This window comes from Tetrao urogallus (assembly GCF_951394365.1).
Source record: "Tetrao urogallus genome assembly, chromosome: 1".
Lineage (NCBI taxonomy): Eukaryota > Metazoa > Chordata > Aves > Galliformes > Phasianidae > Tetrao > Tetrao urogallus.
In genome coordinates, this window is record NC_136813.1 from 137,592,628 (window position 1) to 137,615,850 (window position 23,223).

General features: G+C 45.1%; 1 protein-coding gene across 1 annotated transcript in view; it reads left to right on the forward strand.

Moving 5' to 3' along the window:
• Positions 1-8,057: 8,057 nt before the first annotated feature.
• DENND2A (DENN domain containing 2A) overlaps positions 8,058-23,223 on the forward strand; it is a gene marked incomplete at both ends in the record, with an annotated part of 36,626 nt that continues 21,460 nt past the window's right edge. The window contains 7 exons of the mRNA XM_079549524.1: positions 8,058-8,128; positions 9,808-11,019; positions 12,551-12,678; positions 15,866-15,987; positions 18,927-19,124; positions 19,897-19,990; positions 21,242-21,292. Coding sequence (XP_079405650.1) covers positions 8,058-8,128; positions 9,808-11,019; positions 12,551-12,678; positions 15,866-15,987; positions 18,927-19,124; positions 19,897-19,990; positions 21,242-21,292 — 1,876 coding nt within the window. The remainder of the gene's footprint in view (positions 8,129-9,807; positions 11,020-12,550; positions 12,679-15,865; positions 15,988-18,926; positions 19,125-19,896; positions 19,991-21,241; positions 21,293-23,223) is intronic.

Genomic DNA, 23,223 nt, shown 5'->3' on the forward strand with positions numbered 1-23,223 from the left:
AGTGGGGTCTCCAGAAGGAATAGATGATCCCCGGGCGGCTCTCTGAGCTGGGAGGGTGATGCTCAGAGGTAAGCTGTGGGCAGGTCGCGGGTTTGGGAAGCTCAGAGGTCTGCTGGAGCACACAGCTGGTGATCCAAGGCCAGGGTGATGGGCGCTGTAGGAAACTGTGCTGGACCCTCCTCGGGAAGGGAAGCAGTCAGCATCTTGCAGGGTGAAGGCCACCGAAGGAGAGATTTGCTGAGGCTTGGTTTATCTTCCCCAATGATAACTTATTTTGGAAGAATTGTGAGTTCTTCATTTTAATGCTCTCATTTCCTTTCCCAATGTGAGACAATTTGTCTTCCTGCCAGGAAACTCTTTGCAGAGTTGCTCCTTGAAGGGACCTCTTTGGATCTCGCTTGTGCTAAAATATCAGAGGTTATCTCACTGCACTAAAAATTAGTTCCAGTGTGGTTCATGGTCTGAACGCTCTATTTTAGGGGCAGGTTGTTTCCTAAGCTGTCAAACGTTTGAGTTTCTTACAAGCTTAACAATAACTCTAAAGTCTTTCCAGTTTTTTTTACACTAGAATTGACTTACTGTCATAGTAGGACTGGTGTATTTGTAATATTTGTAGCATTCCAATCAAAGGAATGAAAGAAGCTACACCAGTTGGCTACAGAGGTAGAAATGTGCTATGCCACTAGAGTTTGGTCTTTGTTGGAGATGCTTCTACCATATCTGTTAGGAATCCTGCCTGCCCTTGTGGCTGATGGGCTCTTCTGCTGGCACATGTTTGCTTATGTAAATCTGGCCCGTATTTCTGTTGATTTATTCCATATTGACTGTGGTTGTCTTGTATGTGGGTAATTTCAAAGCCAAAGAAAACAGGTATGGAGTGCTGGCTGCACTGATGTCATCAGCAAGCTTGCATTTGCTTCAGGAACACAGGATTCACATTAATGTCTTATTCAACCTTGGCTTAATGTAATTGAATTTTCTTTTGTGAGGATGTAAAGCAAAAGTAAATATGTTCAGCCTGGAGAAGGGAAGGCTTTGGGGAGACCTGATAGTGGCCTCTCAGTATTTAAAAGGAGGCTGTAAGAAGGAAGGGGACAGACCGTTTAGCAGGGTCTGTTGTGATAGAGCAAGTGGAAATGGTTTGGAAGTAAAAGACGAGGTTTAGATTGGATATAAGAACAAAACAAATTATAGTAGAGATAGTGAGGCACTGGCACAGGTTGCCCAGACATGTGGATGCTCTATCCCTGAAGATCAGGCTGGAGGGGCTCTGAGCATCCTGATCTAGCTATGGGTGACCCTGTTCATTGTAGGGGAATTGGACTAGATGGCCTTTAAGGGTACTTTCGAGCTCAGACAATTGTGTGATTCTATGATTATCCCACTTTGAAATGGGCTAAGTGATTCCACCATCTTCATGGATGCTCTTATGTGAAATCTGAAGTGCACAGAGGTGGATTTGTATTGCCAAGACCTGGCACAGCAGTCATCCTCTACTCCTGCCTTCATCTCCCAGGGTCTTGGTTTCTCCATCTGGATTTTTTTGTTTGTTTGTTTATGATTTTGTTACAGAAAGCTGAGTTTGGAACATGTCATTCCACTACACATTGTAATTAGAATTAATTTTAGGAGCTAGAATGGCAATCATGGAATCATTAATGAAGTTGGAAAAGACCATTGAGATCATATAGTCCAACTGCCAACCCATCCCCACCATGCCTCCTAACCATGTCCTTCAGAGCCACACCTACATGTTTCTTGAACATCTCCAGGGACAGTGACTCCACCACCTCCCTGGGCTAAATGCTGGATTAATCTCTTCCTTCCCATGTGTAGGGAACCTGCTGTAGGAGTAAAGATGTCTCTAAGCAGCAATAGAAACCATTCTTGTCAGCAGAAGAAACAACGTAATTTACCATTTATACATCTGAGGCTTACTTAAATCTATGAATTAGGGAATGTTTCTGTCCTGCTAGACATGGTTCTGTCCCATCCTACTGCTACCTCTGGAAGTGCTGTGTTTCCAGTTGAGGGTGTGGTTGTCTGCAGGAAACTGGAGGGATGTTGAATTCCCTTTTGAGCTTTTCTTCTGTTTGTTATGTATTTAAAGGGAGGAACAAAGGGAAAATAAGACAAAGGGAAGTGTGGGACAAGCTTAATAATAGAGGGTGCAACTAGCCCCACCTTTAATAGAGCACAATTCATATTGTAGGACTGTTTTCAATTTCTGCCTTTAGGTCAATTGTATCATTTCAATCTGCTGTTTCCCTTCTGAGTATTTGTCTCTAGCTGAATTGCTTTCAAGCCTGCAACCAAAATGTTTCAGCTGTTTTAGAGAGTGAAGCTAGGGAAGAAAATATACTACTTTATCTGCATTTAGAATACATCAGGACTTTCTTTTGCTAAGATTAATCTTGTGCTTATTAACAGAAGTGCTATGTGTAGGTGAGGGATGCTGTTTGTATCAGGAATGCATCCTTTGCCACTGTATCATCTTCAAATTTCCATGGCTCTGTGGGAAGAAGATTTCAGTTTGCACATGTGGCATGGAAGGACATGGCTTAGTGATGGGACTCAATGGGTTGTGTTGATGATTGGACTTAGTGATCTTGAAGCTTAAGTTATCCAGCCCTGATGATTATATGTTCAGCAGATTTTTTTTTAATTTTTGGTAGCAAAGATCTCCAGTGCCGTCCTTCCAGCTCACTGTGACAGACAGGTGACACTTATGATGTCTGTGATGTCCCTGTGGAGCATCGCCTACAATCTTCAGCAAAGGGGTGGTGGATGGAAACAGTGGGTAGGAAATGAGAGTAGTTTGTCAGGGGTTCCACTGCTTTACTAGAGAAGAAGGATGCTTTATTACAGAACAAGGACAGCCTATGGATGCATTTGAGACCTGGGGTGACCCACCAACATTACCCACATTAGCTCGTGTTTGCTCCCCTCTTTTCACTGCTTTTCACTCTGCTTCCTTTCAGAGCAGAGCCTTGTGCCAGTGCAGCAGCAGCTGAGATCCTATAATGAAATCCCAGCCTGGGGGTCGTATGGTAATGGATACGTAGCATCTCCATTTCAGAGCCAAAAGTTGGCCTCTTAACCAGAGGTACAAAATACATTGCTGTGATTTAGTAGGACTTCCCTGTGAATCTCAGTCCAGAAATGGTGGAGTAGAACTGGCAGTTACTTGTTTTTTTCTGTGCCATCAATTATCCCTCTGGCACTATAATGGAAAAGAGGTAGAAACCACTTATTTTGCCGGTATCCAGGAAAGCTGAAGCCTGGATCAGAAAGGAAGAAAAAAAGCCTTGATCTCAGTCAAAGGCAATGATTTGGGCATAAAGGTGCCATCATTCGTCTTCTAAAGAAATGCCTCACTTGGCACAGAAGGGGCCCACTCTAGAGGTGAACCAGTGGTGGAACTGGTGCCTGCAGGGATTCTTTGCTTTATCTGGCAGGGAATGAGGAAGAGTGGCTGAGAACCTCCTTGCCTGCCCTTCTCAAGGCTCACCATGACGTCAGACGGTGCTTCAGTGCTTGTCTGATTTTTCATGACAAGTGACTGATGTCACTACCTGAGCAGGGAACCTTTCATTTTTTGCTAGTTCAATGAGTTGTACTAGCCTAGCAAGGGCTTTACAAGCATCAGGGCTTGTACAAAGGAAGCAGGACGATTGTGATGGAAGGAATATGAGGGAGCACTTTTAGACAGTGGCAACTGTGAGATCTAATCAGACACATCCTTTGCCACGGACAAGGGTGAGACCACATTGCTGGCAGCCAAAGGAGGAGCAGGGGTCCAGGGTGAAGGAGAAGTAGGGCAGTTCTTTTCAGTATAGCAATCTATTGAACCAGGTCAGTGACAATATAAGCAGGCGGAGATTGTTTTGTGGGCTTAGAGAGGGAAGAAAATCAGTAGAATTGCATGATAAAATTAAGGACATACCATAGTACTGCTTTTCTGTGCACAGGCTGAATGCCAACCCTGCCAGCTTCTGCATTCCTTGAACTGCAGCACTGGCCCTCTGACATGGGGGTGCTGCACAAGAGGGGCTGTGGTACTACCATTCCTTTGGGGATTTTGAAAATAGCTAGTTTTATACACATGGGATTCTCCTGACTCCCTTGCAAGCACTGTGGTAAGTTATCATAGATCAAAGGGAACAGTTAGGACAGAGTGAGGCAAGAGGGATAGGAAACTATGTGGGATCCAGCTCTGAAATGTCCTCTAAAATGTACTGTAGGAGTATATCACTTCTCAGTCATTTGGCCTTCATGTTTATGTTTACATAACTTTATCCAACTTTTTCTCTTTTGCTTTTCTTTTTTTTTTTTAAATAAATGGCTTGAGCCTGGCAACCCACAGTTAGGATCCTGTTGTGAGTATGATGAACCAACAATCCTGCTGTTAGTGCCTTCAGTCCCCTCCATAGGGCGAGCTGCTTCTGGGGACTTCACATGGCTCCGCGCACAGCCTGGAGATGCTGCTTGGTGCTGGCACCACGCTCAGGGTACAATCAGTGGCCCTGTGTGTGCGTTCGTGCACAAGAGCGCGTTTCCACGCTTGCCTCTTCCCCCAAAGGGAAACAGGCTCCAAACAGAGTAAGAGCTGGGGGAGGGAGCGTGCAAGGCTTTAACTTGTGGCGTAGCCTTACTCACGATTTTCCTGTTAGTGTTTTGTCTTCTTGGCATCCTTCCTGTTCTTTACATATGTACGTTGTATATTGTCACATTGTTCCTCCATGTATGTTGCATCCTTTGTTCTGCAGAGCGCTGGGTTGGGAGCTTGCAGTCTGTGTCTGGCTGCTGCAGTTCACTGGCTCGAACACAGAAGTCACAAAAGTAACTGGAGAGGATATTTCAGTGAGCACCAAGGGGAAGAAAATGTGCGTGGGCTTTAAACGCAGCACGGCTTTATTCCTCTTGGATGATCGTTTGACAGCTGCGGGTCGCTTGTGGGGATGTGAAGCCTCATTGTTTGCATGCACCACCGTGGTGGCTGCGATCCCAGCTACAGGCCCGGATCCTGTTTCTGTGTGAGGTGTGGTATAATTGGAGCAAAGGAGATCTTGAGACGTGGCCTGCAGCATATTGCAAGGGTGATACCCATCCCCAAACCACAAGCCCTGCTGAAGTACGCTTGTTTCTTCCCCTATAAAGGTAATAGCAAAATAGGGAGGCCTAGAAAGCTCACCATGACCATCGCCTGACCTTATTGGAGACAAGACCACGTGTGTAACCCACGTGCAGGCTGCATACATTTCTGGTGAGGCAAACTGCAGGGTATTGGGTGCTTCCTAGGAAGTTTAGCTCATATCCCAGTGGAAGACCCCTCTGCCCTTTGAGGGTAGGAACATGTCCGCTGTCAGTGCTTCCTTTTCTTCCCCAATTGCTTTGGAATTATGGTGTCCAGTGCTCTGCACCAGATGAGCACACTCCTTACTGCCTTTTGATTGGAAGTGGGGAAGAAGGCATCTGGGAGGCGGAGGGGGGGGAGGAAAACTTAAATTAGCAGAAAGCCTAACAGCTCTTGCTGGAGACAGATGATTACAGCTCATTTCAAGGCTGCTTCCTGCATGCCAATGATAGATCAGTAAACAAACGCCTCTTTGCAAACACAAAGCAGGCAGGAACTCTGTTTGGAAGAGAGAGGTCGGGGTAGGTCTTGCTCTGCTCAGTGGCAGGAAGCCCTATCACATGGCCATGGGAAACATGAGGCCGGCTGTGCGGAGAAGCTTCTGCTGGGAGCTTCACATCCTTCCCAGAGCCCGCCAGCAGGTTTGGGAGCTCCCTCCTTCCTCCCCTGCCCTTCCTTCCCTGGTTTAATTTTGAGACGCTATCTGATGATGGCTTTGTTCCCCCAAACAATGAGGATTACCAAACTAATTGCAGTGATGGAACTCTCCAAATGGATCTTGGCATCTTCTCTCCCCTTCTATGGCCTGGCTGCTGCGGGATCTACATGCCAGACACATGGCTCTGGGCTGTTGCTGCCGTGGGTCTGTGCTTTTGGATTGCATGGCAGAAGTTTGCATGTGGTTCATGCAGAAAGTAGCTGTGGGTCAAGGGGGACCTGCTTGGTGTATGTCAGTTCTCCTTGGGTCATATGCAACCTGAACTCAGCTCTGCCTGCATGATCAATCTGAGCAGAGAGATGGGAAGCAGGAGAAATAGGAGCTCCCCTTGCCCTTTGCAGTGGCCTGCCATGCTAGTTCAGGGGGCCATTGGAGCCAAACCTGGAGAGGAGGTCTACTCTTCATTTCCCATCAAAGGTGATTTTCCATCACTACTCTCCCACTTTCTTCCCTTCAGGCTTTGGGAGTGTCTGTGGGTCAGGTCTGCAAGCTGGTTCTGGTAGCCTTATTAACTAAAGTCTCAGCCCCATCCGCTCTGCATCTCATTTGGGCTTGGGAGTGTCCTCATGCTAATTATCTGACCTTTGAGCTAATCAGGAGGTACCTCATTTCTGCTCTTTTGTTCCAGAGTTGATTTTTTTTTTTTTCTTCCACATCTTCCAAGGTGTTTGGATATGTACACCTAGTGGTTGTGTTCATATTGCAGCATCTGATCCCTCGTTGCTTAGGAGACTCCTGGCCTCAGTCTCAGGAGGCGTTGAAGGCCAGGCTGGATGGGGCCCTGGGCGGCCTGATCTAGTGCTTGTTGTAGCAACTGGCAATCCTGCCTGCAGCAGGGGGATTGGAACTAGGTCATCTCTGAGGCAAAACTTGGAGAGGGGCTGTACGTCCACTGCCAGCTGTTGGGAGGTTTCTTACTGCTAATGGCAGTGCCTGGGCATACTGATCAGTGACCCAGTGGTGCAGCACCAGGGCACCGTAAGGAAGCTGTAAGCCAAGTGCTATGCAGCCTCAGTTGCTGCTTTGCAGGAATCTGCTCTGGTTGCCTGGGTGAGTCATCCTTTGGACAGAGACACGGGCAATCATTAGTTTTCCATTATTCACAATGCATAACAGTTAATGGATGCATGAATAGATTTTGTTTCTCGGGCTGGTAAATTTTCTTGACTATTTTGCAAGGCCGCTCTGTGTCTAGAAGTGAAATGGGTGTTTGTTCCAGTTCCTAATGAGGAAGAGAAGCCAAGGGGTTTATTGTCTGGGGAAAGAGAGTCTGCTAAATGGTTAGCCATGAGCTGCCCTGAATGTGTACACACTGAGTTGACCCAGAGTTCACTCCTCATCTTAGGAACACTGCCAGTGTGGGATAAAGGGAGGGAGAGAAAACTGGGAACAAACAAGACTGATTTTTTTCTTTCTTTCTCTCTGCCCAAAATACTCGAGCAGTGGAAATGAGGGATTCTTTTGTTCTTCATTGTTGTTGGTATGCTTTTTTTAAAAGCTACAAGAACTGACATGAACGCTCAGTCGTACTGCCGGGTGCTGGGCATGGCAGAGTAGCATCAGGCAGAGCAGGTGAGCGGATAGACTGGGGAAGCCACAGATTTTCCAAGCATGATGTCTGGGATGGTGAGCCCCTTCCTGCCCTGAGAGGTAGAGAGGGGACCAACAGACTATCACGGCCCACTGGAGGGCACACTGCAACATAACTACATGCTTCAGTGCATTGTCTCTTGGTCATAAAATGTTGAAGGGGTTGTTGTGACAACTGGAAGAGCTTACGTCATGTGGCCTTAGCACAGTTCTTAATAAAATCATTTTTGTTTTCTTGTTCTGTGAGTAGAAAAAGCCTAAATCCTCTGAGACTTTGGCAATAATAAAAGCATTCACAAAGCATGCTGCATATTCAAATCACGGTACTGCACTTGATACTGAATCAAAGATTGTTCTTTTTATCAAAACCTGTTAGCTCTTCCCTGGGCTTCTAAGGGGTGGTGCTGTCACCCTTCTTCCCGTTTCGCAGATGGTGAAACTGAGGATGTCCTCTGGGAGCTGTCATATTTTGCCCCTGTTAATTCTCCTGGACTTCAGGAAGAGATGTATGTGCGTGTGTTTGTTTGCAGCAGGAGGGGAGAGCTGAGCACAGAATGACAGCTCTTCCTTGTGTCTGTCTGCAGGTGAACTGCTGCCCAGCTGTGTGCTGACATGATGACAGCTAGCAAGGTGGCCGATGTGAGCAGCAGGTCTGAGAGCAGTGTCTGCAAGTCTGCTGAGAGGTGGGAGCTTTCCAGGTTTCGGTGCTGGGCTGCTTTGCTTTCATTTGTTATCCCCAATAGAAAGAAAAGCAAATGAAGAAAGTATTTTTTCAGCTTAACACTACCCTTCTCTGTTCACATGTTAGATCACACCCCTGTATGCCTCAGGTGGTTTCATTACCATCTCAAGGTTGCCACATTATGTTTTTAGCATCCTGTCAGTGATAATGTCCTAGAGGCACCGTGCTAAAAGAGCTCTGCCCCAGGGCAGAACCATTGTGTTGATGATACCCCAGCTGCACTTGAAATCTTCATCATGGAGACTCCCCAGACAAGCCTTACTGTCATTACCCCTAAGAGGCTTTTTCTGGTGTCCACCCTTGGTATTTAGTGCACAGTCCAGCCACAATGTCACTGCCAAGCCTTGCTCCCAGGGAAAGGTCCATGATGTTCACAGTGCCAGTTCTTGCCCCAAGCATGAAGTTGTCACTGACACAGCCACGAGTTAAATATCTGCGAGGCTAAGGAAGAACAGCATCTGGCTCAGGTCCTCCTGCTCAGAAACCCATCCCAGACTCAATTTGCACTACAACTGAGCCTGCAATGGCTGCCAGCATTGCTTAGCTCCAGGACAAAGCACAAGGCCTGCCAGCACTCAGGGTATCCAAGAGGATGTTCTTACCAGAGTGCTTAAGCTCTGGAATAGGCGCATTGATACATTTAGGTTGACAACAATTTACAGAGTTGAATCTCAGCGTTAGTACTGTGGTTAAATGGGACTCATGATAAGGGCTTGCATCTCTACCTTGTGTTGTGCTGGTATTACTTTCCAAGCCCAAGCATTGCTAAGCACTGGAAAGTACTTCGGTTCAGAAGTATTTTGTGTTGGAGTAACTATTTGTCTGTCCAGCTGGAACTTTACTGTGTTGATATAATAACACAGTATTGAAAAGAATAAAAAAAAGCACTTGGAGGTCCCCCAGACTAGAGATATTAGGGACTTTTTGATGTGGTTTGTACTCAAACAAATGAAAATGTTGAATCCCTTGCTCTGAGAATGCTGAGCCTAGTGCTTGGGTGCTATATCACACCCTCTGGGCTGAGGGAGCGTGCCTGGGTGTGTGGGAGCCCAATCCCACATGTAGCCTGGGATGGTAGAGATGTAGAAATGTAGTAATAGAAGTGCATGGCTTGTACTTTAATGTGCACTTGGGAATATTTGAATGAATCCAGACAGACCCTCTGAGGTGGATCTAGAGGAGTGTTGTCTGTGCCACACGGTGTCTGCTCTAACAGCAGTGATTTTGCTGTTTTTTGTTAAGGATCAATTTTGTATTTATTTGCAGTGGACCTGCTTAATGCCTTGAAGCTGTACAAAACTGCTGCACTTCTAAACACAAAATTCTGTTGAACCTCTCATTGGTATCAGCATGTCTGTTGTACAGAAATTACTATCTGCCACCTACTTCTGCCACAGAGAAAGATTTCATTTCACTAGTCATAATGAGAGGAACATTGTGTTTTGGTTAAGACCATTTCCTTGGCATTCTCTCCCACAAGTCTGTTTCTCAGGGGCTCAGTGTGAGCATCCTGTCCTGTTACCAGATTTGTAAGTAGAATTTGTGGAGCTGATGGACTGACTAAACCGAGGGTGAACAATGGCAGTGAACGTCTCTTCTCTTTTTGTCTTTGGTGTATAGGATCAAACTTGCAGATAAAAACAGTACAGTGGCTGTGAAGGAATTAGGAAGACTTCTGTGTGGATCTTCAAGTGAGAGATGTTCTGAAGGTGCCTCTGTCACCCTGAGTGTAACACCTGAAGCTGAACCAGTTTCTTGCGTGGTGAAGAACCCTCTGGGAGCCTTGGAGAACTTGATGCTCGATCCAAGGCTAGACTGCTTTCAGCAGAACATGCTGAGTCCCAAAATGATCATCAGTGACCCATCTGTGGATCTGAACGTTAAAGAAAACAGTAGAATCGTCAGGAAACAAATAGGAGGTACTCAGAGTACACGGACCCCTGGAAAAATTGGCTTGAGGAATAAGTCCTTCAGCATCAAGGACAAAATTTCAGAGTGGGAAGGGAAAAAGGAAATGCAGTCTGCTCCTCGTCGGGAGGAGGAGCAAGGAACTAAAGAGGAGCACAAGATACCATGTGTAGTTGAGAAGACAAGTGGAGAAGCATTGACATCTCGGAAAGTGGAGACCAAGAGACTTATGAATTGGGAGCTGGAGTGCAAAGGGGCAGGCAAAGAGAATGAGCGGAAGGCAGGAACTCCGAAAGGCATGGGACAAGGAGCACAGCGGAAAGGGGAAACAGAGAAGGATGAGGAAGTGCAGTCCAGCCTTGGAAAGTGCAAAGAAGTGAAAGGTGGGAAGTGGGAGGGCCAGAAGGAGAATCTTTCAGTGCTTAGTCAGGTCAAGAAGCTGGAGCAGGCTTTGAAGGATGGCTCAGCAGAGCTGCAGCCACAGTTGCCTGGTACTTATTACTCCCCACAGTGCTTGCAGGAGAAGGCAGCACAAGGACACGCTGCTCCAGAGGGCCATGAGAGCATATGTGGGACTGAGCTCAACAAAAGGCTTCTTCGTTTGGACTCTGAAATCAGCGAGCCAATTTTTGGGACTCTAGAAGAGGTAAGAACTTCTCATGTGAAATCCAAGGACTGCACTACAGAAAATGTGTACACAGAACCAGGGGTGCCAGAGAAGAAACCTTTCATCAACCCACTGCCAAAGCCCCGGCGGACTTTCAAACATGAGGGGGAAGAGGACTGGGTGCCAGCAGCTAGGAATAAAAGAAACTTGCCTCCTCTGCCATCCATTCCTCCCCCTCCTCTCCCCTCCTCTCCTCCTCCATCAGCTGTCAGCAGGAGGCTTTGGAGCGGGAAGCACAAGAACAACGCTGACCACAGGTAATTGGGCTGTGTTTCACAAAGGTGTTGGTCTTAATGGTGGAGTACCCCCCCGCTTCCTCTATCTCATTGGAAGAGCTGCATCTTCCTTGGTCACACGTAATCCCCAGTAAATGAGAGCCTTGCTTGCCATGATCTGCACTAAGTTACGTAAAGATGGAGCACAGCCCTGCCAAAAAGGACTTGGGGATACTGGTGGGAGGCGAGCTGGACATGAGCCAGCAACGTGCCCTTGCAGCCCAAAAATACCAGCCATATCCTGGGCTGCATCAAAAGCAGTGCGGCTAGCAGGGTGAGGGAGGTGATCCTGTCCCTTTTCTCTGCACTGGTGAGATTGCTGTGTCCAGGTTTGGAGTCTTCTGTATAGGAGAGACATAGATCTGTGGAGTGCATCCAGAGGAAGGGCACAAAAATGGTCCAGGGAATGGAACACCTCTCCTACAAGGACAGGCTGAGAGAGCTGGAGTTCAGCATGGAGAGAAGAGAAGGCTCCAGGAACACTGGAGAGTGGGCTTTCAGTATCTGAAGGGGAGCTACAGGAAAGAAGGAGACAGAGTCTTTATCAGGAGCTTCTGTGTTGAGGCAAGGAGAAATGGTCTCAAATTAAAAAGGGAGGTTTAGATTGCATTTAAGGAAGAAGTTTTCACAATTAGGGTTGTGAAGCACTAGAACAGGTTGTCTAGAGAGGTGGTGGAAGCTCTGTCCTTGGAGACACTCAAGGTCAGGCTGGAGGGGCTCTGAGCAACCTGATCTAGTTGTGTCCCTGTTCATTGCAGAGAAGTTGGACTAGATGGCATTTAAAATCCCTTCCAACTCTAAGGATTCTGTGATTCTGTGGTATCTCTGAGAACTTTGAGCAGTCAGCATAACTTCATGGGGTAATTGTGAAGAGATATGTCATGGTAGATTGGGCTTTAAGGTCACTGCATTACGTTGCTTAGCCTTCGAGCCCAAGATTGAGGGGGTTGTGTTATTTTTGTGTGTTTTGTTTTGTTTTTAGCAAAAACTGTGATTGTAAAATTAATACAGCTGATCTGGAAGCAGCCCTGGGATGATAATCTCTAGACTCTTCCACAACATTTTCACTGTTAATAGTAAACTTACTCTTCTAACTGAATCTACTGTGTATGTATTTTCCTGGAACGCTTTCTTGTCTTTTATCTCTACCCTCATGATTGTAGCACATTTTTGAGGCAAGGAGAATAGAAAACACAGCTGCATGAAATGTCACATCAGAATTCCTGTTTTGGGTGCCAGAAGGAAACTGAAACTCTCCAGGTTCATCAGTGAAGGACTCGTTAGTTTTTATCCTTTTTAGCACCCAACACTTGAGTGCTGCTATCCTGTACTGCTGAGAGACCTGATTTTGGGAGGCCCTTACGACTGGTGAGGGTGGAAACTCCTGTGCCCTAAATGGGACCTGTCATGGCCTAAGGTTCTGTGTAGTGTTGTGAGTGGATTACAAAATGCTTTCATTTGGCTGTAAAAGCTGCATCACTCTCTGTTCCTTTCCTCTCCCACCAACGTGCAGGAAGTCGTACGAGTTTGAAGACTTGCTGCAGTCGTCATCAGAGAATGGAAGGGTGGATTGGTACGCGCAGACCAAGCTGGCCCTCACACGCACTTTATCAGAGGAGAACGTCTATGAAGACATACTGGGTAGGAGCTTTGGCCAGGGAGGGATTTGACTGCGAGCACTGAATAACACAGAGGACTTGTGGTCAACAGCCCCGCGTTGGTGGTGCTGATTGAAGTTTGTTTGTTATCCACATGCAAAACAGATTTACGCAGATCATAGTTTACATGATTTAATGGCATAGTTATAAGAAAAACGTACCAAATATTTCAGAATTCATCGGCTTCAAAGATGAACCTGAGGCATGTGGGAACCAGCTTTTAGTTTTTGCTGGTGTCTGTCCTCTGTCTTCTTTGCATCCCGTGGACAAGCTCTCACACCTCTGGTTTGTGCTTTGTTGTGAGTTCGTCACCGATGAACAGCATGGTAGATCACTGAACACAGAACATAGAATAGAAGCATCCCTCTTGAAAAAGCCTTCGTAAGTTTTTGTAGCTGTAGGCTGGGTTGTGTAAGGCTCTTGGCTGAGTTTAGCTGTGTAGGAATAGAGTAGCTACATCAGCTCTGACCATGCAGCTGTTACCTACAGAGGTGGTCTGTGCTGTTCAGCAGGGGAGGCAGCTGCACTTCTGCAGGAGCAATCAGAGCATTATTATTTTGATACTAATAAAATCTCATCGTATTTGATTAGAAGGATCTCTGAAAGGAATGCTGTTCCTTTGGGACTGTTTGCAGAAAGGGCGATGCCAAATGGAAAGCTCTTTTGTGAAGCTAAGTAGCCATTTGTCTTTATCTTCCCTCTATTTGAGGGCCAAAGATCCAGGGGATGTCTGAACAGCTGGTATTTTTTTCATGTGTGTGTTTTAGGGCGTGATGGGAGGTCTCAGAAATCACTATGTAGCTGTCACCTTGTCAGCTGGAATAACAAGGATAGCATTACCGGGTGGCTGTGTATGCAAATCCATCCATCCAAACACAAGCACACCCATGTGCCCCAAGCTTGCAGAGAACTTCAGTACCAGGCTGAAATTCCTTTCCCCTCCTGCTTTTCAGTTGCAAAGATTAGAAGAAAACAAAGTTACAGACAATTGTCAGCTAATGGGGCATGATTTGTTTTGTTTTGTTTTTGTTTGTTTTATTGCTGCATATTTAGGCTTTGCCCAAAGTCAGTGATCTTTAATTGGTTCCTGCAATCCTGGTTGGTCTTCCCATGGGAGCTTGGGAAAAGAGATGGACGGGGCAACTCCAAAAAAGCCAGTTTTGTTCTTCACAAGACCACGGGTGGGCAAAGTCCACAGAATATAAACATGTGAAAACCACACCAGTGGAGGAGTAATGGGGACTGCTGATAGCCCAGAGAGGTGGTGGATGCCCCATCCTTGGAAACACTCAAGGTCAGACTAGACAGGGCTCTGAGCACCCTGATCTAGCTGTAGGCGCTCCTGTTTATTGCAGGGCATTTGAACTAGATGACCTTTAAAGGTCCCTTCCAACTCAGATGATTCTATGATTCTTTGTTAACTGTGTGCATCCATGGGGCATGCAAGCACACATGCACATCCCGTAGACATCTGCATGACTTTCAGCAGGGTTCAGCTGCTGCTGGGAGATCTGTTGCCCTTTCCAGAAAGTCACACAGATTCTTTTCATAAGCATCTTTTTACCTGTTTGCCATTGGTTATGTGGAATACTGGAAGCTGTACTGGGCAGATGAATATCGAGGTTTGTGTGTCAAAAAGAGGCAAAACTGGACATGCTGGCAAGCAGTTTGAGGATGAGGTTGGCAGCAGAACATAACCTCATTCTTCTTTCTCCAGTCCACCCAATATGTGACTGCTGAAATACATCCTCAGCTGTGAAGTGTGCCACTGGATTTAAAGGTGGAACCACTTCCAGGGACCGGAGCATTAATGCAGAAAAAATGTTAGCACGGACTTACTTTGCCAGCATCACACAGATTTACCTTTTCCTTCTTGGTGAATTCAGGCCCACCACTGCAGTGTAATTATCCCGAAGCAACAGACAGAAGTCAGTGTTGAAAAGGCTTGGGTTTCTGTCCTTGTCTGAAAACTTCAGTTGCACTCCCTTCCTGGCAGGGCAATCAGGTTAGAGCACACCAAATTGACAGATCCTGGAGCCATCCACAGCCATCCACAGCTCCTGTTCCCAGATGCCTGCAGCATCTCTGGCCTCCAGTCTTAGCTCTCTGTCAAGCATTACATGAATGCAACAGAAAGGCAGTTGCTTTGCCCAGCTGTCCACTGGGATTCATGAAAAGGTGCTGGTGAAAAGAGAAGTCTCATAACCAGTTGCCTGCACTCGAAGGTGCTTGGACTGAGACTTTGTCATTGTTCTTTTAGGACGCTCAGTTGAAGATACCACAACCTGCTTTTTCAGAATGGTATACTTTTCTTTGAAGATGCTTATGTTAGTGTTTTCCACACTGCTGAAGATCAGGGTGTAAGAAGTTCATTATATTTAATCTTGGGTATTTAAAACTCAAACTGGTCACATACCTCAAGAACAGGACACCTCTGGGTGGTCATTCAAGCTTAAGTTTTTGAGAGGCTCTCATGTAAGAATGGACCAGATCGTACTTCAGATGGCCTTTTTATTCCCTCCTTTTCTTTTTCTCTCTTTTTAGAGAGAGCATCCTGGCTTTGGATGGCCTGGATTAGGTGAATCCTTTCCTCTTTCTAAAGTGGGGTTTGTGGGAACTGAGGCATTCATGAATGGCAAATGTGTTCAAAAGCCTGTATTGTGTGCCAGTCATCCATGCTGCGGCAGTCAGCCCAAGAGCAGTGCTGGCTCCACTTAAATGACGACTAGAGTTCTCTCTAAATGTGGGGTTGAAATGGAAAGGGGTCTCTTACGCTAGCTTTTGGCTGACAGCTTCATTCAGAAATAATTTTAAGCAGAAGACTGGAAAGATGGAACTGTAATTATGGACCGCTGTGCATGAGAAACTCACAGCTCCTCTGAAGAGAAGGAAATGAACTTGAGGACTTGCTGCATCTTTTCCATCTGTAGTTTCTGTGATATGTTCCTATGGCTGAATACAACAGTGTCAGGGTTTGGACACTGTCCAGTGAGCAGCTGGACTTCTGGGGCTGTGGAGAGAATGAAGCAATGGCAGGAATGCTTGAGAACAGGTCTTTATGTCTGATGTGGGAGGTGAGAGAAGTCCAGCAGATCCCCAAACAGATTTTTATGGCAAACCTCAAGGATTTTCTGCACTTACAATCTCTTGTTTGTGGCTTTTTACTGCAGATCCACCATCTAAGGAAAACCCTTATGAAGACATTGAGACCAACAGCCGCTGTTTGGGGAAGAAATGTGTCCTGACCTTCCCAGCATCCCCCACTTCTTCAGTACCTGGGACTCCCACTAAGGTACTTTGTTTCAGGTGGCCACCTCTCTTGCTCCAGAGGTCTTTGGGTGAAATCTTGTTTCTCTGTGAAATGGTAGAGTCTTGCCTCTGACTTTTATAGTAGGATTTGCTGCCTTTTTGTCTTTACCACTGATAAGAGTATGATGTAATAGAAAAAGATGTGTTGCCCTTTAGCAAAGCAGAAACAACATTCCTTCACACAAGTGTTTTTTTGGCTTTCATTTTTTTTCACACCTGGGCTCCTTCCCCTGGTACTTTGCATCTGCCATGCACTAAGGAGCAATTGGCCTGAAAAGGACTGAATTATTTGTTGTTACACTGGAATTTTATACAGCTGCAATCCAAGACTGATGTAATAAAAGGATGGGAAGAAATCCTCTTCTCAATCCGATTTGTATACAAATGTGTGTCCCCAGAAATTTTTTTCTGTGTCACTGTCCTCTGAGTGATTTTGCAACTGTGCAGATAGAAAAGAACAACAGTTTGTGTATGCAGAGAGTACAGCAGTGACAGCTTGTGACTTCAGCCCCTCACCTCTGGGAACCTGTCTCCAGATTGTTAATGAATTCAGAGTGACAGTGAACTAAGATCTCTGCTTTCCTCAGGACAAATGAGTTCAGGAGCAACAGACACAAAATGGTAATCCAGAAATGGGCATGTTCATATCATGAGGTTGTTTGGATTTGGGAATTATCTCTGAATCCATAGAAAAATCCCAATACATTTTCTAGTGAGTGTTCTACCTCACTGGCAGAAGGGCTACATTGGCAGAGATGGGAGTGAAAATGAGCTGCTGTGTCTTTGCCTTATACCTGTACTGGGACGAAAGTTCAGTACTAAATTTGTTCCAGATACTAAACAATGAGAGAAGAATCTAGTACAGGAAAGCTCCTCCTTCCCTCCTTCACAGAGTGCGTTTTAGTGCTTGGGTAATCCAGCCCTGTGGTTGTCTTGGCTCTGTGTCTGTGGACAGTATGAGTCTGTTCATGCTGACGCCAAGATATCTCTGCAGACCTTTCCTTTGGGATGCCACTTCTGATCTCTGCTTGATGGGATGGGTTGCTGGTAACCAATGCAATACTAGTCCTGGGCTTAGGGAGCCCATCCTAAAAGGATGTCCCTGCTAGCAGCACAGCTTACAGACAGATGCCACTTTTCTCCTTGACAGTGAAACCAAGTGGAGAGGCAAAGTATGAGTCTGCACATCATGCTCAGAACTCATCGAGGCCAGTCCTGAGCTGGATTGAGTGCTTCCTGTTCCCTATTTAGATTGTCCAAGCCTGGAACAGAAGGGGCAGCCTGATGGCAGAAATAATGTTGGCAACAACTGGGTACATTGCAGCTAGTAGGGACATAACCCTTCAGCCCCGACTGAAGGTTTTTCCCGTGCTCTCCAAGTTGCAGCTATTATTGGCTATTTGTTGGCTAATTGTTAGCCAACATTTTGAGAAGTCAGTGCAGTATTTCTGGATGTGCTCCTCTTTTCCAACCAGCTTAACCAGCAACTGAAGTTTTCCTTGATAACTTAATGCTTCCAAATGAAAATTGTCCTGCAGTTATGATTCCATTCTCGTTGTACTAGTTAGGTCTAGAGCAACATGAGTCTGTACATGAGTGTTGGAATGAAGTTATTTTCTGTCAGACAGCTTTGCAGTCGCTTGTGTACCTATTTCCCACCCATACTGTGTAAGTGGTGCTGCAGTGTTACTCAGGAATGTCTTTCACCCTAAATATGTTTCCCAGCAGGACAGTTACTGAAGAACTGAATGGAAGTAATTATGTTGCACTATGATGCTTTGACATCCCAAAGCTGTGATTTGCATCAGTCAGAGCAGAAGTATTGCTGCTCTCTTGGCAATGATCTGGCTTGCAACTGCAGTATGAATCACACTGGAGAGCGTGCCCAGGATGGAGTCTGGACAGATTTCAGTAGTGGTTTATATCACTAGTGCAGGATGAGATTGCTCAGTGCAAAGATTCTTCCAAGAGTCATTTTCATGTGTGACTTCTCTGTGGGTGGTATGCCTTTTTGTGAGTGTTCTGCAAACCATTCAGAGACACCTGAGCTAGCCTGAATGAATGTGTCAGTCTGGCTAGTAAGTCTGCTGGGTATATTTGGGTATATAGACAGACCATTATGCTACCTCAGATAGTGCTGGACTAACTTGATGAGAATAAGCTTAGATACCTCTCTTCCCAGTTCCATGCTGGGGTAACCTTTGATGTATACAGTGCCTGAAAAAAACATGACTTAAACTCACCATAACCACTGGGAAATTAGAAGACAAAAAAAAGTTCTTACTGAGCATTATTTCTCGTGAGAATTAGTTTGTCCTCCTTTGTCTGGAGCTGAGCTTTCTGCTTTTCTGTGCTGTTTTTGGTCAGGGACTTTAAACTTCAGTATGGTACTGGAATATCTACTGCTACGCTCCCACTGAACTTGCTGCTGGGATTAGGGGGAAACCAATTTCCCTAATTGTCCATCAGGACTTTTCTTGCATCATCCTGAAATATTTAATTCTCTGTCCTGACAGAGACAGAATATTCAGCCACACTGGCCATGCTTTTCATCTAGCCTCGCTACTCCTCTCTTCCTCCTGACCATCTGCTCCTTAGCCCATACGCTTGTGGCTGTCCGGTTGTTTACCAGCCTCTGGATTGCACACTAGAGTAAGGTTTCTTGACCAGGTTCTGAGACTGTGTTATGTTCTGGAATGAACATGGGATGATTAAATTGCTGTCCAGATAGTCATGGCCTAGCCTAGCAGCTGGACGAATTCCTTGTGTGTGCAGGAATCTCTGAGCATACTCAGAAGTTAGGCAATTCTGGCAACTGAGTGGTGTGGACTCCCCACTGGATTTACTATTGTGACATTGTTAGCAATGAAGCAAAGGTACATGAAGTGCCGTGTTCAGTCATTCCTCCTCTTCTGTTTCCAGTTGCTTTCCAAGCCCACTTTTTTTAGACAAAACTCAGAGCGGCGGAGTTTCAAACTGCCAGACATAAGGAAACTGAGCCGTGATGGAACCGGGTCACCATCCAAAATCAGCCCTCCTTCAACTCCCAGCAGTCCAGATGACACCTTCTTCTCCTTGGGAGATCCTCAGAATGGCAAGAGGAGAAGGAAGATTCCCAAGGTAAATCTTGGTCTTTCTTTCTTTTGGTTGTTTCTTCAAGCTGGAATGCAAGTATGAAAGAGTTTTCTTCAGTTTCCAGTGTGATACCCCTGCATTGCAGCCATTGTCCTTGCAGTTGATTTGACTTGTGTTTAATTGCCTTTCTGCCTGAAGGGGAAGGTGTACAAACATCTCTGCAAATTTTGAAGAATATATTTTTTCATCTTGCCAAATCATGAGATATGTGAAAATCTGGCATTTGATTGTGATGAAGGGCATTTTCTGGAGTGACATCTCCTAGTTTGTCTTTGGGTACAGCATGACTCTGTTTCAATCTGATTTTGTTTCAGAACTGTCAGGAATTGTATTCAATCTAAATGAGGCTTGGCAGCAGGCCTTCTTTTGAATATTCCAAAAGCACAGTTATAAAAACAAAGTTGTGTGTCATAGTCTTTGCAGGACAAGCAGAGACTACCAGCGTCTACGTGTGGTGATTTTTTTTCCTGAATCCATAGTTTTCATGCTGGGGAAAAAGGGACATATTTGTTTATCCTATTTGTTTCCTGGTTGCCAGATCTGTATCCATATTTGCACGTATGATTTTTGAGTTACTCTGTAGGTTACTGTGCAAGGCAGATGCTGATAACCACTGATTCTGGGGCATCCAGTGAAGTGTTACAGTACAGCCGTGACTGGGAAGTGAAACACTTTTCCTGAAATTCTAACATTCTTTCTTGCCTGGGGAGGAAAATAACCTTTTGTTTGTTTGTTTGTTTGTGTTTTTGATGAGCAGCTTGTGTTGAAAATCAATGCCATTTATGAGGCACGGAGGGGAAAGAAACGTGTCAAGAGACTATCGCAATCTACAGAGAGCAATTCAGGAAAAGGTAAAGGAACTTTGACTCCTTACATATTTAAGACTTTTTGAGAACTTGCCATTGAGTTTAGGCTGACTTGATGTGTCATGTGATGTTTTTTTAATGCTTCTTCCAGTCCTTGCTGGGACTTCCACCCCTTCTTTTGGAAAGATAAAGATTGTTCTGCTGCCCAGGGGCTTTTAATGACAAGGCACTCTTTTGTTTTCTTCTGCTTCATCTTCTTTTCATGGCTTTATGTGATAACCTCCTAGGTCATACCAGAAATGTTTCCACTTTTTGCTATTTATTTCTGAAACTGGCAATAAGCTTTGGAGAAGGATTTTCTGTCCAAAGAGTCTTGATTTGTTGAGATCAAAATATTTTGTGGGAAGTGTCACTTTAATGAACTGTCCAATAGAAGATAGTGGATTTTGAAGCAGTTCTGCTTTTTTCAACATTCCAGTAAGTAAATAGACTCAGTTGGGAATCACGGTTTCTAGATTCTGGACCGTAGAACCATCTCCATTATCTCAAGACTGAGATTTTCAGCCTCTCACTGTCAATCAGTAGCTCACCACAATTGTTCAGGTACTCCAAAGCAATTACTTTTAAACATCTAATCTCTGCAAAACTATAAATTATATCGTTCCAGCACAGTTTTTTTTTTTTTTTAAACACTCTAATTTCTAGTAAAAGGTGGCTTACAACTGTGTTTCTTTCCCACAATTACTTGCTACTGCTTATCCTGTCCTATTTGTAAAGTGGATGAGTGTGTGTGTTTAGGTGAACTTCAAGGGAAGCATCCCAGACTGGTCTTTCCATTTTTTTTATACTCTTCTCTGAAGCACCGACACAAACAGGCTGTAGGACAATATAGGCCTTGAGTCTCATTCATTCTGGCAACTGTTGGGTTTTATGTTTATTTCTACCGTTTATCCCACATGCTACTGCATATTAATCAGTGTTTTGCCCTTGTGTCATGCTTATATGAACATGGATGGAAAGACTGTTCTGGCATTTTATTCTTTATGTAACTCTAATGGCTGTGCAAAATGGATTTTGTTGCTTTTTTTTTTTGGTTCCCCAGATGAATGAATGGGAAAATACTGAAGGCGATGAGTTAAGCATGTGTATGTGTGTCCCTGAAAAGTTAGAGGCACTTGAGATTTGTGCTGTCTTCCCCCTGAGGTTGTTAGATCCAGCTTTCTCGTGTCAGTGATAGGAAATGCACTGTTATAAATAGGCTTCACTTACTTTGTCTTCCCCTGTCTTATTTCCTAGTTACAGATGAAAATAGTGAATCAGACAGTGATACCGAAGAGAAGCTGAAAGGTAAGGCAAATGTGTGAAGAGAACAAATGCCTCCTGATAAGCTCTCCTCTGCATTCTTGGGTCAAGATCTTTCCTCTGTGTTCCAGCTTTGGAGAAAGAGCTTCTTTCTACTCAGAACACAGTAAGAGAACAAAGATCTGAAAACTGCAGGAGAAAACAAAAGAGTAAAGGGCTATAGAAGTCCAGAATAAATGTCTGTTCCAATTTGCTTCAAAGCTCTTTGCACTATCATAGCAGATGGTTTATATGCTGTGGAAATAAAATGAGGTTTTTCTAAGTGCACAGGCACCAACGTGTGAACAAGCTGACAGAGGCAGTATGGCAGTGGGACAGAGTGTTCAGTAGCCCCACTGCAAATTGATTAAGGGAGAAAACCCACTGGCCAGACTGGCTAGCTAGGAAAGTGGAATTGCACTATGTGATTTATTGCTATAAGTAAACTCTTCTGCATCGGCTAAATTGGGGTTAAGTGCTGCATTCCTTGTTTCGCTGCAGTAGAGCTTGTGTATTGTATACTGATCTCCATAATGCTTTTGAATCTTCTTGCACTGTAATTAGCCTTGTAACGTGCTGGTAGCATTACATTCTCTTGGGAATTTATGAAGCAAATTAAAAATCCTGATGGAGTTGGAATGCAAAACTGAATTTCGTTCAGGATCCAAAGTTTCCTGATTTACACACACACCTAATTGAGGTAACAGATCAGTTCTTAATCTGAAAAGGGGGATAAGCAGCAGTTCCCACATGTCAGCTGTAGTGTCTTGTGCTTAGGAGAGCTCATCCTTTCCCTCTTTCAGTTTGTTAGAACAGAAACCTCAGTCCGCGAGGGTTGGACTTGGCTGTGATCACCACTCCTTTCTTTTCAAATTTGTAGGCTGTGCTTAACAGACCAAACACACCAGCCACTTACCACTGCTTACTAAGTCCCTGTACGTCAGCTGAGACCCAGTAAATCATCAGGCAGCGGTTGTGAGACTGCACATCAGAGCCATAAGTACCGACCCTTGGGAAGGAAAAACATTTAAAGACAAGCTCTGCCACGATGACAGCAGTACAATCCCCGTATCTTTAGTAGGTTGCACAGAATATAAACAATGCAGAGCCTAAGTGAGCTTTTCAGAAGCACTCAGCATTGCTGTGGCAGAGCTTGTTTTGAAGTCCCTGGTAAAAGAGAGACCATTTCTGAAAGCTTTTGAAGAGTTACAGCCTTAAAGCAAATCACATAACAGCTGATGAGAGAAAGGAGTCGGAGCCATCTTTCCGTGCTGTAACTGTCCAGGGACTGTGTCACTCTCTGATTTAAGAGGCACCTCAAGATTGCTTTGAGTTGTATTGTCTGGAATAGTCCATGAGCGGCACAGCTTTACCAGACAAAAGGTCAGGAGTCTGGACTGAATATATACTCTCTCCCAAGCAGATGTGCTGTGTATGTGGAGTTTCTGCAGTATCCCTATGGTCGTTGTTTCTGTAAAAAATGTTGCTTTACCACCCACATTAGCAAAAAGCACATGTGTGAGAATGTGCTGGAGCCTCTGGTTGTAGTTAATTCTTTCTTTCTTTTGTAGTAGGACTAAAGGAGACTCACGGAGATTTAATTTGGATACAACTGTAAAATGAAGCAGGGGGATGGTCTTAGGGAATCTCATCTGGTCTCTTCTCAGCAGGCAGCTTTTCATTACTTTCTATGCTGGAATGTTTATTGTCCCACAGCTCAGATGTGTTGCAGTTATAGCTTGCTTGGCTGTTTCTCTTGTTTTCCCATTATCTTGGGAGAACTTGTAGAAATGCGGTCCTGAGAGATCAGGCAGAGATGAGCCAGCCCTTTTCATTTGCACTTCCCTTGTTTTTGCTGTTGGCTTGCAGCCCAGCCCATGTTACCAAACCTGGGAGTCCCAAGCATTGCTGAGCCAGTGGAGCCATAGCCGTAGCCT